Genomic DNA, 13,299 nt, shown 5'->3' on the forward strand with positions numbered 1-13,299 from the left:
ACACTTTTAAAGATCTGTATAGGCAGAAAGCCACTTCACATATTGGCAATGTAGCAACATTTTTCAGAAAGTTGTACATTCAAAAATAAAAAAAAGACTTTTGAAATTCGACTTACACTATTTTCTGTAACTATTAGACACAGATCAATAAAATGTCATAACCCTTTGGTTTAAAATGATGAGATACTTAAAGAAGAAACTATGGGTTATCCAGAGAGAAGCATGCATTGGTTTGTATTTCAAGCTCTGACCTTTGTCCAGATGTGCTCTGTCTTCCATTGCCTGGTAACTCCTATCATTTTAGCATTTCTTTGTGAGAAAGTCCAGACATTTTTAGTGTATCTCTCTTCTCCACGTGTAAATGAATTCTGAAACTGTATGACTGTTGTTGTTGCTCTGTGTGTGTGTGTGTGTGTGTGTGTGTGTGTGTGTGTATGTGCTCAGTTGCTTGATTGTGTCTGACTCTTTGGGGCCACATGGACTATAGACTGCCAGGCTCCTCTGTCCATGGAATTCTCCAGACAAGAATATTGAAATGGGTAGACTATCCCTCCTCCAGGGGATCTTCCCAACCCAGGAATTGAACTGGGGTCTCCTGTGTTGCAGGCACATTCTTTTCCAGCTGAGCTACCAGGGAAGCCCTTGTATAACTATACTTCCTCAGAATTTGCTTCATATATACCACTACCTCTCTGCAAAGCCCAGCTATACAGCAGACCCATAATAATTACTGAATTATGCTGGAAAAAATTAGTTCATACCACTAACCAAATGCAGTACCCACTGCTGTTTTTCTTTTATACATTCCCTTCTCTGGTAATTCTCTGCATTCCTAGTGTACCTGTGATTTTAAACACACTGTGATTAAAAGCGTGTGTAGCACAGGGAATTCTACTCAATGCACTGTGGTGTCCTCAATGGGAAGCAAATCCAAAAGGCAGGGAGATATTCATATATTTATATGTATGGCTTTTTCATTTTGCTATACAGTAGAAGCTAACACAACATTGTAAAGTAACTATACTGAAATAAAATTTAATTAATAATAAAATAAGTAAAATTTGTCAAAGCAGGTGGATGGATACTAAGTCCACTCATTGCCCATCTCTCCCTCTGTAACCACAACTCAGAAAAATTGTATTAGGACAATATAGATAAATCACAGCACTCACCCACCCTCAGATTTCAGTAGTTTACCCATTAAAAAAAAAGATTAAAAAAAAAAACAAAACAGCTTTCCTTTTTCTATTACAGATCCTTTCTCAAATATAATAACACAACACCTGCCATCTTTGCTTTTCTTACAGGTGTTTCTCCTTCTTCTTCTCTTTCTTTTTCTTCCTCTTCATCCACTACTTGTCCTACCATCAGTGCCAATATGATTTTACTATTCAATTGCCATGACTTGTTTTGGTTTTGACAACATTGCTCAGCTTTCACACAATATCTTTTCTGGATTTTCCATAGACTAAGAGTTAACATGTAAAATGGGGACTGCAGGTATTCTTCATGACTTTATAGAGCAGCATTATAGTTGGTTTATGAAAAAGAATTAGACTATAATGGAGATTAACTGTTCATAATTGCCACATACATAAGACTGCTCAAGGAGATGTTGACAAAGAGAAGCATCATTCAATGTGAACAAAGTCTCATTTGAACTCCATAAACTGAGATTCCACACTTTATTCTGTTCTTTAATAATCATCTGTGAGGGAATCAGGATCATTAAAAAGGTGAGTCATGGAGAGCAGGATGCAGATAGAGAGTTGGAATCTTTTATGTGTCTCATAGTCAGTGCCCTCATGAATTAGTTTATGGATGTGTTCTCTGTTGACCCATGGGTTAGTGGACCTTCAAAAACATTAGCTATACATCATCTGTCAGTATATTATTTAAACTGAGTATGTAGCAGGAACTCAGTAATTGTGCATGGCATTGAGATTATACTATATTTCTAATGACAAATATTATTTAGTTTTGACCTTCCTTCTCCCACAGATCTGTACCAGATATTCAAATATTTTTCAGAGATCTGTAACTAGGATTAAGAAGGGACATAAATGCAGGAAAAATACAGATAAAACTCAAACTCTTCTTGGTATTTGTCAAAGGTATTAGTTCTGATGTCCTGTCAGAGCAAAAAATAGATCTGGTTATATCAGGAGTTCAAAGTTACTGTTAACATTCTTATATACTTTATTTTCTAACTACCAAGAAGTCATTAAATACAATTATCCAAATCTAGGTTTCTTTAGAACCCTATTGCTGCTGCTGCTGCTAAGTCGCTTCAGTCATGTCCGACTCTGTGCAACCCCATAGACGGCAGCCCACCAGGCTCCCCCGTCCCTGGGATTCTCCAGGCAAGAACACTGGAGTGGGTTGCCATTTCCTTCTCCAATGCATGAAAGTGAGAAGTGAAAGTGAAGTCACTCAGTCGTGTCCGACTCAGTGACCCCATGGACTGCAGCCTACCAGGCTCCTCTGTCCATAGGATTTTCCAGGGAAAAGTACTGGAGTGGGGTGCCATTGCCTTCTCTGTAGAACCCTATTATTATGGTACAAAAACTGATTTAGATTATGTACAAGGACACTGCACTCTCAATACAGAGTTTCACTTTGCCTTTTTTATCCATTAAAATATCTGCATATGAGAAAGAAATTTTCTATAAACAAAAGGCCTAATTTGCTTCTGTAAACTAGTCTCTTTGGACAAACTAGTCTCAAGCTCTCTTTTGACAAACCACCCAAAAGAGAGTGTAGCATTATACCCTAGGGTAATGTGTAAAGGAACAGGATTCAGTATTGTGAGGAGAAAAGAAGAGCAATATTTATATGAAGGCATGGGTCAGGGGTGCCATATGGGATGAGATGATAGAGAATGCTATAAAATAGTAACTTTTTGCTGTCTCCATAACTTTTAAAGGGCAAAAATCTCTCAGAGATATGGCAGTTCCTATCAACAATAGTGCCAGCAATTTCTTCTTCATACTGATGGATTTCCCAGGACTGGAGACTGCTCATTGCTGGACAGCTATTCCTGTCTGCTTCATCTATGTTCTCTTTCTGCTGGGCAACACCACCATACTGTACATTGTCAAGTCTGTTCCCAGCCTCCACACTCCCATGTACCTCTTCCTCTCCATGCTCTCAGTGGCTGACCTGGGCCTCGCAGTTTCCACACTCCCTTCCATGGCAGCTGTTTTTCTCCTGGGCCAGAGGAAGGTGGGAGCTGCAACCTGCTTTGTGCAACTCTTCTTCATCCACACATGCTCAGTAATTGAGTCAGCTGTGCTGTTGGCCATGGCTTTTGACCGCTGTGTGGCTATCCGAGAGCCCTTACGCTATGCCACCATCCTGACAGCCAAGTGCATCGGGGCCACTGGGCTGGCCAGTGTGACCCGTAGTGCTGCCCTCCACCTGCCCCTGCCTGTACTCCTTGGAAGACTGCAATTCCCACCTGTGAATGCACTGTCACATTCCTACTGTGTTCACCCTGATGTTCTGAGGCTGGCCAGTTCCAGCACAGTTGTGAACAGTGGCCTTGGGCTCTTTGTGATGCTCTCCACATTGGGGCTGGATGCGGTCTTCATTCTCCTCTCCTATGTGATGATTTTGAAGACAGTATTGAGCATTGCTTCCAATGCTGGACGACTGAAAGCCCTCAATACTTGCATTTCCCATATTTGTGCTGTACTATTATTTTACACCCCACTGATCAGCCTGTCTGTGATCCATCGCTTTGGGAAAAAGAAGCTGCCAGTTCAGATATACATGCTTCTCTCCTATTTGCACTTTCTTGTACCTCCAATGCTCAACCCAATTGTCTACACTGTCAAAACCAAAGAGATTCGAGCACGCATTCTGAAGATGCTCCAACCCAGTAAACTCTGAGCCTCAGGGTTGAAATCCTGGTTATGATTACCAGCTTGCTGACTGAAGATTTCTCAGAGAGGAGGCAGAGAATTCTTTTCATACAATCTATCAATTAATTAGTCAGAAACACTGACCAAAATACTTTTTGGTGTTTTTCCAGCCTGCTTAATAGTGCCTGCTTAATGAAAAACAAACTAACCAACAGATGTGTTTCTTGTTTGACAAAGTCATTATCACTCTGCAGACTACTCAGATTATTGCAGAGGAAACCGACAGCCTCCTGAGAATATCATTTTCATGTAAAAGCAAGCAAATTAGAAGAGTAGGATTCCAAATGACATCTAATGATGCCTTCCAACTAAAAACCTAGAACCATACAAAATTAAGCTCGAGAGCCTCGCTTTGTTGTACTGTCTGAGAATTTGACAAATATGTGAAATCAAAATATATTTTTCTTATGATTTGCATACTAACTCGAGATGTGGGTTACACTGGTTAATGTAAACCAAGTAGAATATTTCAAAAAATTGAAGTGCATTTTGAATAAATAAATACATTATTATAATAAAATTAAATGTATTACAATGTGAATATTATGCAGATAAGTGTTTTTTTAAGCTTCATGAGGTATAAAAAGCATATACAGACTCCAGTATTCTTCAGCCCTCTGAATGTAATTAAAGCACTGCTCTTCACTTTCTAATAAAGACATGGGATATTCTGAGACTTCACAAACTATCGTGTTATAGTCTTTGAATGATGAATACCATGTACAACTGAATTTTCTCTGAATTTTAAGGAGGATTTAAAAGGTAAGCAGAGTTGTCATCCTGCAAGGCCATTTTTATGAGAATTGACTAGGCTTTCATAGACAAGTCAAAGCTAGAAAAACTGGTTTGCTTTGGTGTCATGGTTTCTTTCTTTCAAAAGTAAATCTTGAGTTAACTTCTTTGATAGAACTGCTCTATCAGTTACAAACTGATTATATTATATTATTACAAACATAATCTGTACTAGTGATATAGGGAAGAGCAAATTCTGACTCTATATTGCATCTGTTTCTTTCATTTTAATATTTGCTTACCATTGCTTTTGTTCACTAAAATGATATTGTCTGTACATAATGGTCTGCCATAGGGAACCCTGCCCCTCTATCTGAATGTTAAACCAAAATGCCTTTGTTCAGGACCCTGTCCACATGTAGATATCTACAGGAAGGAAGACATTAACACATCACTTCCCTGAGACTGGCCATTCCAGCAGATATTTGTAAGATTAATGACCTTCTCCTTTTACTTCCTCACCTTCCCCCTCCCACATCTGTGTTATATGAAAGAATCTGGCATCCAGACCCCAATAAGATGTTATTTTTAGACAGTAGTCTGCCATGTTTTACAGCAGCCAGCTTCCTATATAAGGTTGTATTCCTTGCCTCAACACCTAGTCTCTTGGATTTATTGATTCTTTATGTGGTGAGCTTCCCTGATAGCTTAGTTGGTAAAGAATCCTCCTGCAATCCAGGAGACCCTGGTTCAATCCGTGGGTTGGGAAGAACCCCTGGAAAAGGGATAGGCTACCCACTTCAGTATTCTTGGGCTTCCCTTGTGGCTCAGCTGGTAAAGAATACACCTGCAATGCAGGAGACCTTGGTTCATCCCTGGGTTGGGAAGATCCCCTGAAGAAGGGAAAGGGTATCCACTCTAGTAATCTGGGCCAGAGGATTCCACGGACTAACTGTATAGTTCATGGGGTCCCAAAGAGTTGGACAAGATTAAGCAACTTTCACTTTCATATGTGGTAAGCAGAGGGAGCTTGGGTTTGGTAACACTAGGTAACATTAGGTCAAGCAAGTCTGTCACTCACAGGCTAATACTTTCCTCCATTAGGAAGAGAACTGCTCTAAATTTGCATTCAATTTCCCTGTCTGAGCTTGTAAAATACAGTCAGGCAGAAAGCCCAGATGGATATGAATTTCACATCTTGTTTCCTTTATCACAAGAAATCAAAGATCTTCCTGCTTGTTTTTCAAGGTTTGGTATATTTTACATATCTTGCCCAGAGTTAGAGTTATTTATTTATTAGTTGGAATATGTTTAATACCTATTATTTCTTTATAACATATAACATGAAGGTGGAAATATAAGTGGAAAATTTTTCAAGCCTCTATTTTTCTGCATTCATACTCAGGGATTTGACAAGTAAGTGTGTCTACAAAAATTAAGCTTTCATTTTATTTTGCCTATACAGTGAAACAAAGAACTTTACAAAACATTATTTCATAGTAGCATTAGTTGTCTTGGTTTTCAATGCTGTGGCTAAATTTCTAATTTCTATTTAACTACAGAGACATTTCCTCAAAGTTAGAAAGTCTTTCATTTTATTGAACTTTAAAATTTCTGTGGCAACAATACAAAGTTTCTTTGCTGCATTTGTATGACCATCATTATCATATAATTTATTTAATGTTGAATACATGCTTTTAAAATAACTTACTAGTGATTTGTATGTTATTATATTAAAAACTCATTGTAATATTATAAAATAATAATCATATTAAAATAGATAATTATTTGAATATTTGAATAACAACAAGCAATGTTTTAAATTTTTTAATGGAGTACCTGGTTTAATACTCAAAACTATGGTGAATTAGCTCTTTTCACTATTCCAATTTCATGGATAAGGAAACTGAGTCAATGAGAGATTAAATAACATACCCAAGTATTCTGAGCTATTAAGGGACAGAGTTAAGATTCAATCCTAGACAGTTTAACGCTAGGGCCATTGATGTTAATCATATATCCGTTACTTCCCAATGGTAGTAATATTATATTTTAGGGACATGAGAAATGAGCCCCAAAAGAGCCTGCACATTAGACAATTACCAGTAAAGACTTTTTTCAACTCAGGCCTTTCTGATGTTGAAGCTTATACTCTCAAAAAGGCCAATTGCTTTTTAACTGTAATATATAGGGACTCGGTAACTGAAAAATTCAGCCTTGGCAGGTCCGAAGAACTTTCAATCACAACAGAGTCTTTGGCCCATTGCAAAACTTGTTTGGCAGTGACATGGTTAAAGGTAGTGCTTCCCCAAAGCCCAGAGTGTTTAGCAAGGGAGAAAATTCAGGAATGTACCCAGGAGAGGGGTGGGAAAGGTTCTCAGATCTTATCTCCTTCTGGGTAAGTAAACAATCTGTGGGGTTTGGAGGGGAAAGAAGGAGTAAAACCAATTTGCCAAGTTTCCTTATTAGTGCTAGTTTAAGGACTTGTTAATATGTTTTGAATTAAGACCCTGAAAAAGGATATTATACTGAAGATTTAGAGGAAGAAAAGGGGCTCTTCATCTTCAGATACTATCTAGGAGCTATTGGGTATGTTTTCTAAAGAATTTCTCAAAAGTTTAAAAATAAAATAAAACTTAAAAAAAAAAGAAATAATAAACAATCTATAATAGGAAAAAAAAAGTGTTGTCATAACAGATAGAACTAATTAAATAGCAAGTAGGAGCTGGCAACTTATTTTCAAAAGCCTCCACTGTCTTAAATACAGGTTGATATGTGTATACCTGAATTTCTAGGAAGATGGATTCTATGCTTCTTAAGGTAGATAAGCTAAAGTGAGGAAAAGTTTAAGGAACAGATTGGTATAGGGATTGCTGGTTTGTGAAGACAGTTTGAAAAGATGGTCTGTTTCTCCTTACAAGATGGAAGTGAACAAAAAGATGTGAATTGATAGGCCTAAGGTGATCAAGATTAATTGCAATTTTGTCTAAATCTCTAAAGAATCAGCATTGAAAAAGTGCCTTGGATTTTGAGTATGGTAAGTAAATTTTCTAAATTAAAGGATGGACAAATATTCACAGTTATTATTTACTTTCTAAATACTTTATAGAATACTAGGAACTCTTCTATCCACTGTCTTAGTTTATCTTCAAGTAAAACTATCAGATTGACAAAGCGAAATTAGCATAGTATATGTGAGTGTGTGTATGCAGTGTGAGAGGAGAATCCTTTATGAACATGAAGCCTATTCTTTGATTATTACTATCATGGCAGAATATTCTCTCTCAATGCTGTTGATCTGAATCCTAATGTGCCTAAGGATTCTATGGTCATTCCCTGTGGCTCAGCTGGTAAAGAATCTGCCTGAGATACAGGAGACCCAGTCCCTGGGATGGGAAAAGTCCCCTGGAGAAGGGAGAGGCTATCCACTCCAGTATTCTGGCCTGGAGAATTCCATGAACTGTATAGTCCATGGGGTCGCAAAGAGTCAGACATGACTGAGCAAGACTTTCACTTTAATGTGCCTGCAGAAGAAAGTAAATATTGGTGTTAGAAAATCCAGTGTGGCTTCCCACTTTGTACCTTGATGCCACAGGTTTTCTCCTAGTTGGAAATCTGTGGACAAAACAAAAGGAGGCATTCCCATGAGGAAGAAGCTCACAGTGCATCCTTAACTCTTGTGGAAGCAGCTCTTGTTTAAGTTCAAGTTTTGTCCAAGTTGCTTTGTTTGTTTATTTATTTAGTATTTTATTGCTGGAGCCTGAACCAGAGGCAGGTACCCAGACTTTTATTCTGCTTCTTACAATGAAATCCCTTCACTCAGAAAATACTTTTTTAAAAAATATTAAAACAAGAAAAATCATCACATACACGTGAATACACACACAAAAAAAACAAAACTTTCCCTCTCCTAAGCAGTCAGTTTAGTACAAAACATAAAAAAATAATAATACACACTACATATATGAGCATCTCAGTGTCTTCTTTCAGAACTCCATTTTCTCAAAGACTAAGTAAGTGAAATAATGCCAGGAACCCTGAATCTGCTTATTTTAGAGGCATTCATTGTACTTTTACCTATACATGTAAAACCTGTGAGTGAAGCAAAGGGTCTTTCAATCTGTTAAAGAAATGTTAAAGATTCTTCTCTAACTTTGAAGAAACCCCAGGGTGAAGATAAGATGGAATTCAGTAATTGTCTAGAAATTTCATAAATCTGTATGTAAAAAGGATAAAAAAGCATGTCCAACTTTCTACAGCAGCAGACTTTAGTGGACAGATTACTTTAATAACAATGCGATACTTTTCAAACAGATTCTTTACCCAGTGAGCCATCAGGGAAGTCCTGAAAAAAAATTTTTTTTTCAAATAGTATTCTTATTTACTATAATCTCTACAGGTTTCTTTAATCTTTAATGCTCTATGGTAAACTCATTTGGTAGAAAGAAAATGAAAGTGAAGTTGCTCAGAGGCGTCTGACTCTTTGCGACCCCATGGACTGTAGCCTACCAGGTTCCACCATCCATGGGATTTTCCAGGCAAGAATACTAGAGTGGGTTCCCATTTCCTTCTCCAGGATATCTTCCCAACCCAGGGATTGAACCCCGGTCTCCCACATGGTAGTCATTGTAGGCAGATGCTTTACGGTCTGAGCCACCAGGGAAGATCCAAACTCATTTGGTACATCCTACTAAAACACTCTGTTTGTGACTGTCTTTGTTGATCCCATCTCAGAATTTGGCACTAAGATGCAAGGTTTCTTTCTTTGTCTAAGAGTGTTCCTTTTCTCTTAACTCATGACTTTTGATTCTCCCCCACTTTTTTGTTTTAATGAGACTTCAAGAGCACTGCACTTATCTGTTTACTAAGCAATAGTATTCCCAAGAATGTACCACAGTGACCCTCAGACTTCGGTTTGCATCAGAATTACCTGGAGAATTGGTTAAAGCACCTTAATTCTGGGCTTCTTCCTGAGAAACCATCATTCAGTAGGCGAGGGTGGGACCTAATAGTTTGTACTTATTACAATTTCTCATGCTGCTGATACCACTAGCCCAGGGTCCACACTTTCAGAGCCACTTGCTATATATTCAGCACAGAAGTGAATACCACCCTGATCCCTGAAGCCCCAGCAAATGGAATACAGTTTTCTTAAGTGATGGTATTGGCTCTAGAAGGTTCACATAACTCTCTTATTTCTTATTGCAATTATATCTATCGTAGATATCTACCTCTCTTCCTTGGTACATCTGTATAGGACAGGAAAGACTGGCATGCTGCAATCCACAGGGCCACAAAGAGTAGGACGTGACTGAGCGACTGAACAACAACAACAAAAAAACCCAAAGACTTAATCACATACACAAAAATCTCCAACTTTCTTGCTCCTTTTCATCCTTCTGCTTTCTTCAATTGCCCACTCCTCAGAGAACTTTGACCTAAACTGGCAGTCTAAAATAACACCCCCTTCTCTTTCCACATTGTTTTATTTTCTTCACATATTTGAAATAATATTGACTCACGCATCTCTTTTTATTGAGATCTTATTATTTTTTTCATCATTCTATTTCCTGGATCTTGAACATTGCCTCAGACAGTTTAATTACTGACTGAAAATGCAGGCATCTAATCTGATGGTAAGAAAGTAGATTACAATAGACAAACCTGAAGCGGCCATTATGAAGGAATTTAAAAAAAAAACAGGAATTCATGAGAGTTTTTAGTTTACTTTGATTTAAAGATAAGGTTTGTGAGTACCTCAAGTCTGTTTGACGGGCATTTGTCTTCCGAACAACAATATTCAGAGTAAAAACCACTGAGTCAGAGAGACTCACTTCCAGTCCTGGATCCTCCTTTCACTTATTTATTTTTAAAATAGTTCTATTTATTCCTTTATGGCTGTGTTGGGCCTTTGTTGCTGCATGGGCTTTCTCTAGTTGCAGCAAACTGGGACTACTCTCCAGTTGCAGTATGCAGGCTTCTCACCACAGCAACTTCTCTTGTTGTAGAGCATGGGCTCTAGAGCAGGCTGGCTTCAGTAGCTGCAGTATGTGGGCTCAGTAATTGTGACTCCTGGTCTCTAGAGTACAGGCTCAGTAGTTGTGGTGCACGGGCTTAGTTGCTCCATAGCATGTGGGAACTTCCTGGACCAGGAATCAAACCCATGTCCCCTGCATTGGCAGATGGACTCTTTACCCCTGAGCCATGAGGAAAGCCTCCCTCCTTTTATTATCTATGTAAACTTAGGAAAGTTAAGTATTTGAATTCTTCATGATTAAGTTGCTTTGTCTGGAAAAACTGATTTGCTACATTCTGAAGTTTGAATTGCTTTAAAATGGTATATATGAAAATGTTCTATAAAGTACTTAAGTGAAATAAAAAGGTAATGAACTATACATTTTTACCTGCAGAAGAAAAAGTGAAAGAATTCACAAATATGCAGACCTCCTTTTCAAAGAGAGAGTAATACTGGATTGCACTTCCCCTGGCATATAAAATGAAATGTGATACAGAAAAAATATCAATACCATCTGAAAAAAAGTCTCTGAGTATAAGATTTAGTAAGATTCCTCAAAATTAAATTACCCTTTTCATTGTGATTCTTTAATGTTTTGTATTTCTGGAAAACTATAGTAATCTCCCTTTGTTTATGATTAGGAAGGAAAGTGAAAAAACTTTCAAATTGAGTTCTCTTTCACTGTATTCTCAAAAATGGAACTCATAATGGGCAAAGTATCGGAAGGTGGTTGAGATGGCATGGAGTGACACAGTGGCCAAAATTCAAGGCAGAGAACAATGAGAAAACAAAAGACCTACTCTCAGATTTTTATCCTCCTCCAGAAATTACTTTTTAAGTGGAGCTAAATCCTGATTCCTTGGCAAACAAATGTCTTTTTCTAGTTTCTATAATTTCATAAATATAATGCTGAATAGTTACTGATGATATTTAAAGTGTCTGTTCAATATGCAATGAGTTAGGAATCATTCTATTTATATGTTATGCTTGTTCATATAAGACATTGAATCATAGACATTAGACAATGAATAATATTTGGATAAATGTCCATAACTTGGCAGTTTAGATTGTATGTAGAAAGGCTTCATTTGTGTGCTCACATGGGTGTGTTAATGTGTTAAAGGGAACCATGTTTTAGTATGTATGAAGGTATCTCTCTGCAAAATTCTCATGTTCACCTTATTCAAGAAGTACTTACTGAAAAGTATGTGAAGGAGATCCTGACAGGGAGTGAGGAAAACTGAACTGTGCTTTTAGATCAGACACACTGACTACATTGGAACCTGGATTTAATTTCCCAGTATGTATAATGTAGAGTTAGAATCAATATGGTCTAACTCCCTTTCAAGAATCATGATTCAAACTCTGATTTAGGGTTAAATTTTGTTGTGTGGCTCCAGAGCCAATCTTACTACATATGCATGATTTCTTCTAATAATTCAAACTCACTTTTTTTTTTTTTTAAGTGTTTCTGATCTATGAACTAGGGGGAATACTTGGAAAAATTAAAAGGCTGTAATTATCAGAGGATTATTTTGGAGTGTCTTTTCAATATATTAATTTACAGAACAGGTTCTGACCCAGTAATCTTTTAATTCTAGGGCATGTGATTGTACTTTTGGAGTTCCACCCCTCAGGTCACCATGGCAGACTCCAACCACACTGGCACCTCCTTCTTCCTCACAGGCCTGCCAGGCCTTGAGGCTGGGCACACGTGGCTCTCCATTCCTCTGTGTGCCATGTATGTGGCTGCTCTGGCAGGAAACAGCCTGATCCTGTGGGTGGTGAGGTCAGACCCCTCCCTACACCAGCCCATGTACTACTTCCTGTCCATGTTGGCTATGACCGACCTGGGGCTGTCTGCCTCCACCCTGCCCACCATGCTCTCCATCTACATGCTGGGAGTCAGGGAGGTGGCCCTGGATGTGTGTCTGGCCCAGCTCTTCTTCATCCACACCTTCTCAATCATGGAGTCCTCTGTGCTGCTGGCCATGGCTTTTGACCGTTTTGTAGCCATCAGCAAGCCCCTGCACTACGGTACCATCCTCACGAGTCCCAGGATTGCCAGGCTGGGCCTGGTCATTGTGGTACGCAGCATCGGTCTCCACATCCCAGCCCCCATCATGCTGAAGCAGCTGCCTTACTGCAGGACTCGCCTGCTGTCCCACTCCTACTGCCTGCACCCGGATGTCATGAAGCTGGCCTGTGCTGACACCCACACCAACAGCGTCTATGGTCTCTTTGTGGTGCTGTCCACACTGGGGGTAGACTCTGTGCTCATTGTCCTGTCCTATGGGCTCATCCTCCAGACAGTGCTGTCCATTGCATCCAAGGCCGAGCGCCTCAAAGCCCTCAACACTTGTGTCTCCCACATCTGTGCTGTGCTGCTCTTCTACACACCTATGATTGGCCTGTCCATGATCCACAGATTTGGCAGACGAGCTTCCCCTTCCAGCCATGTGCTGCTCTCTTATCTGCACTTTCTCACACCTCCATTGCTCAACCCAGTGGTTTATACCATTAAGACCAGGCAGATCCGACTGAAGATGCTGCACCTTTTCCGCTCAGACAGGACCGGCATCAGAGATGTTCAGGATCGTTAAGTCTTTGGTAGAGAGAGAAAAA

The 13,299-nt window shown here is 38.9% G+C and overlaps 2 protein-coding genes across 2 annotated transcripts; both read left to right on the forward strand.

Annotated features, from left to right (window-relative positions):
- The first annotated feature begins 2,946 nt into the window (after positions 1-2,946).
- Positions 2,947-3,894, forward strand: LOC109568960 (olfactory receptor 51G1-like). The gene has a single exon (XM_019974308.2). The coding sequence runs from the start codon at positions 2,947-2,949 to the stop codon at positions 3,892-3,894; it is 948 nt and encodes a 315-aa protein (XP_019829867.2).
- An 8,423-nt stretch (positions 3,895-12,317) lies between these two features.
- LOC109568961 (olfactory receptor 51G2-like) lies at positions 12,318-13,277 on the forward strand. Its single transcript, XM_019974310.2, has one exon. It carries the CDS (start codon positions 12,318-12,320, stop codon positions 13,275-13,277), a length of 960 nt encoding a protein of 319 aa, XP_019829869.2.
- Positions 13,278-13,299: the final 22 nt, after the last annotated feature.

This window comes from Bos indicus, chromosome 15, assembly GCF_029378745.1.
Source record: "Bos indicus isolate NIAB-ARS_2022 breed Sahiwal x Tharparkar chromosome 15, NIAB-ARS_B.indTharparkar_mat_pri_1.0, whole genome shotgun sequence".
In the NCBI taxonomy this organism is placed as follows: domain Eukaryota; kingdom Metazoa; phylum Chordata; class Mammalia; order Artiodactyla; family Bovidae; genus Bos; species Bos indicus.

What these genes read in the sequence shown, in the direction of transcription:
- LOC109568961 (XM_019974310.2), top strand. Translation starts at nt 12,318, where the DNA reads ATGGCAGACTCCAACCACACTGGCACCTCCTTCTTCCTCACAGGCCTG.
- LOC109568960 (XM_019974308.2), top strand. Translation starts at nt 2,947, where the DNA reads ATGGCAGTTCCTATCAACAATAGTGCCAGCAATTTCTTCTTCATACTG.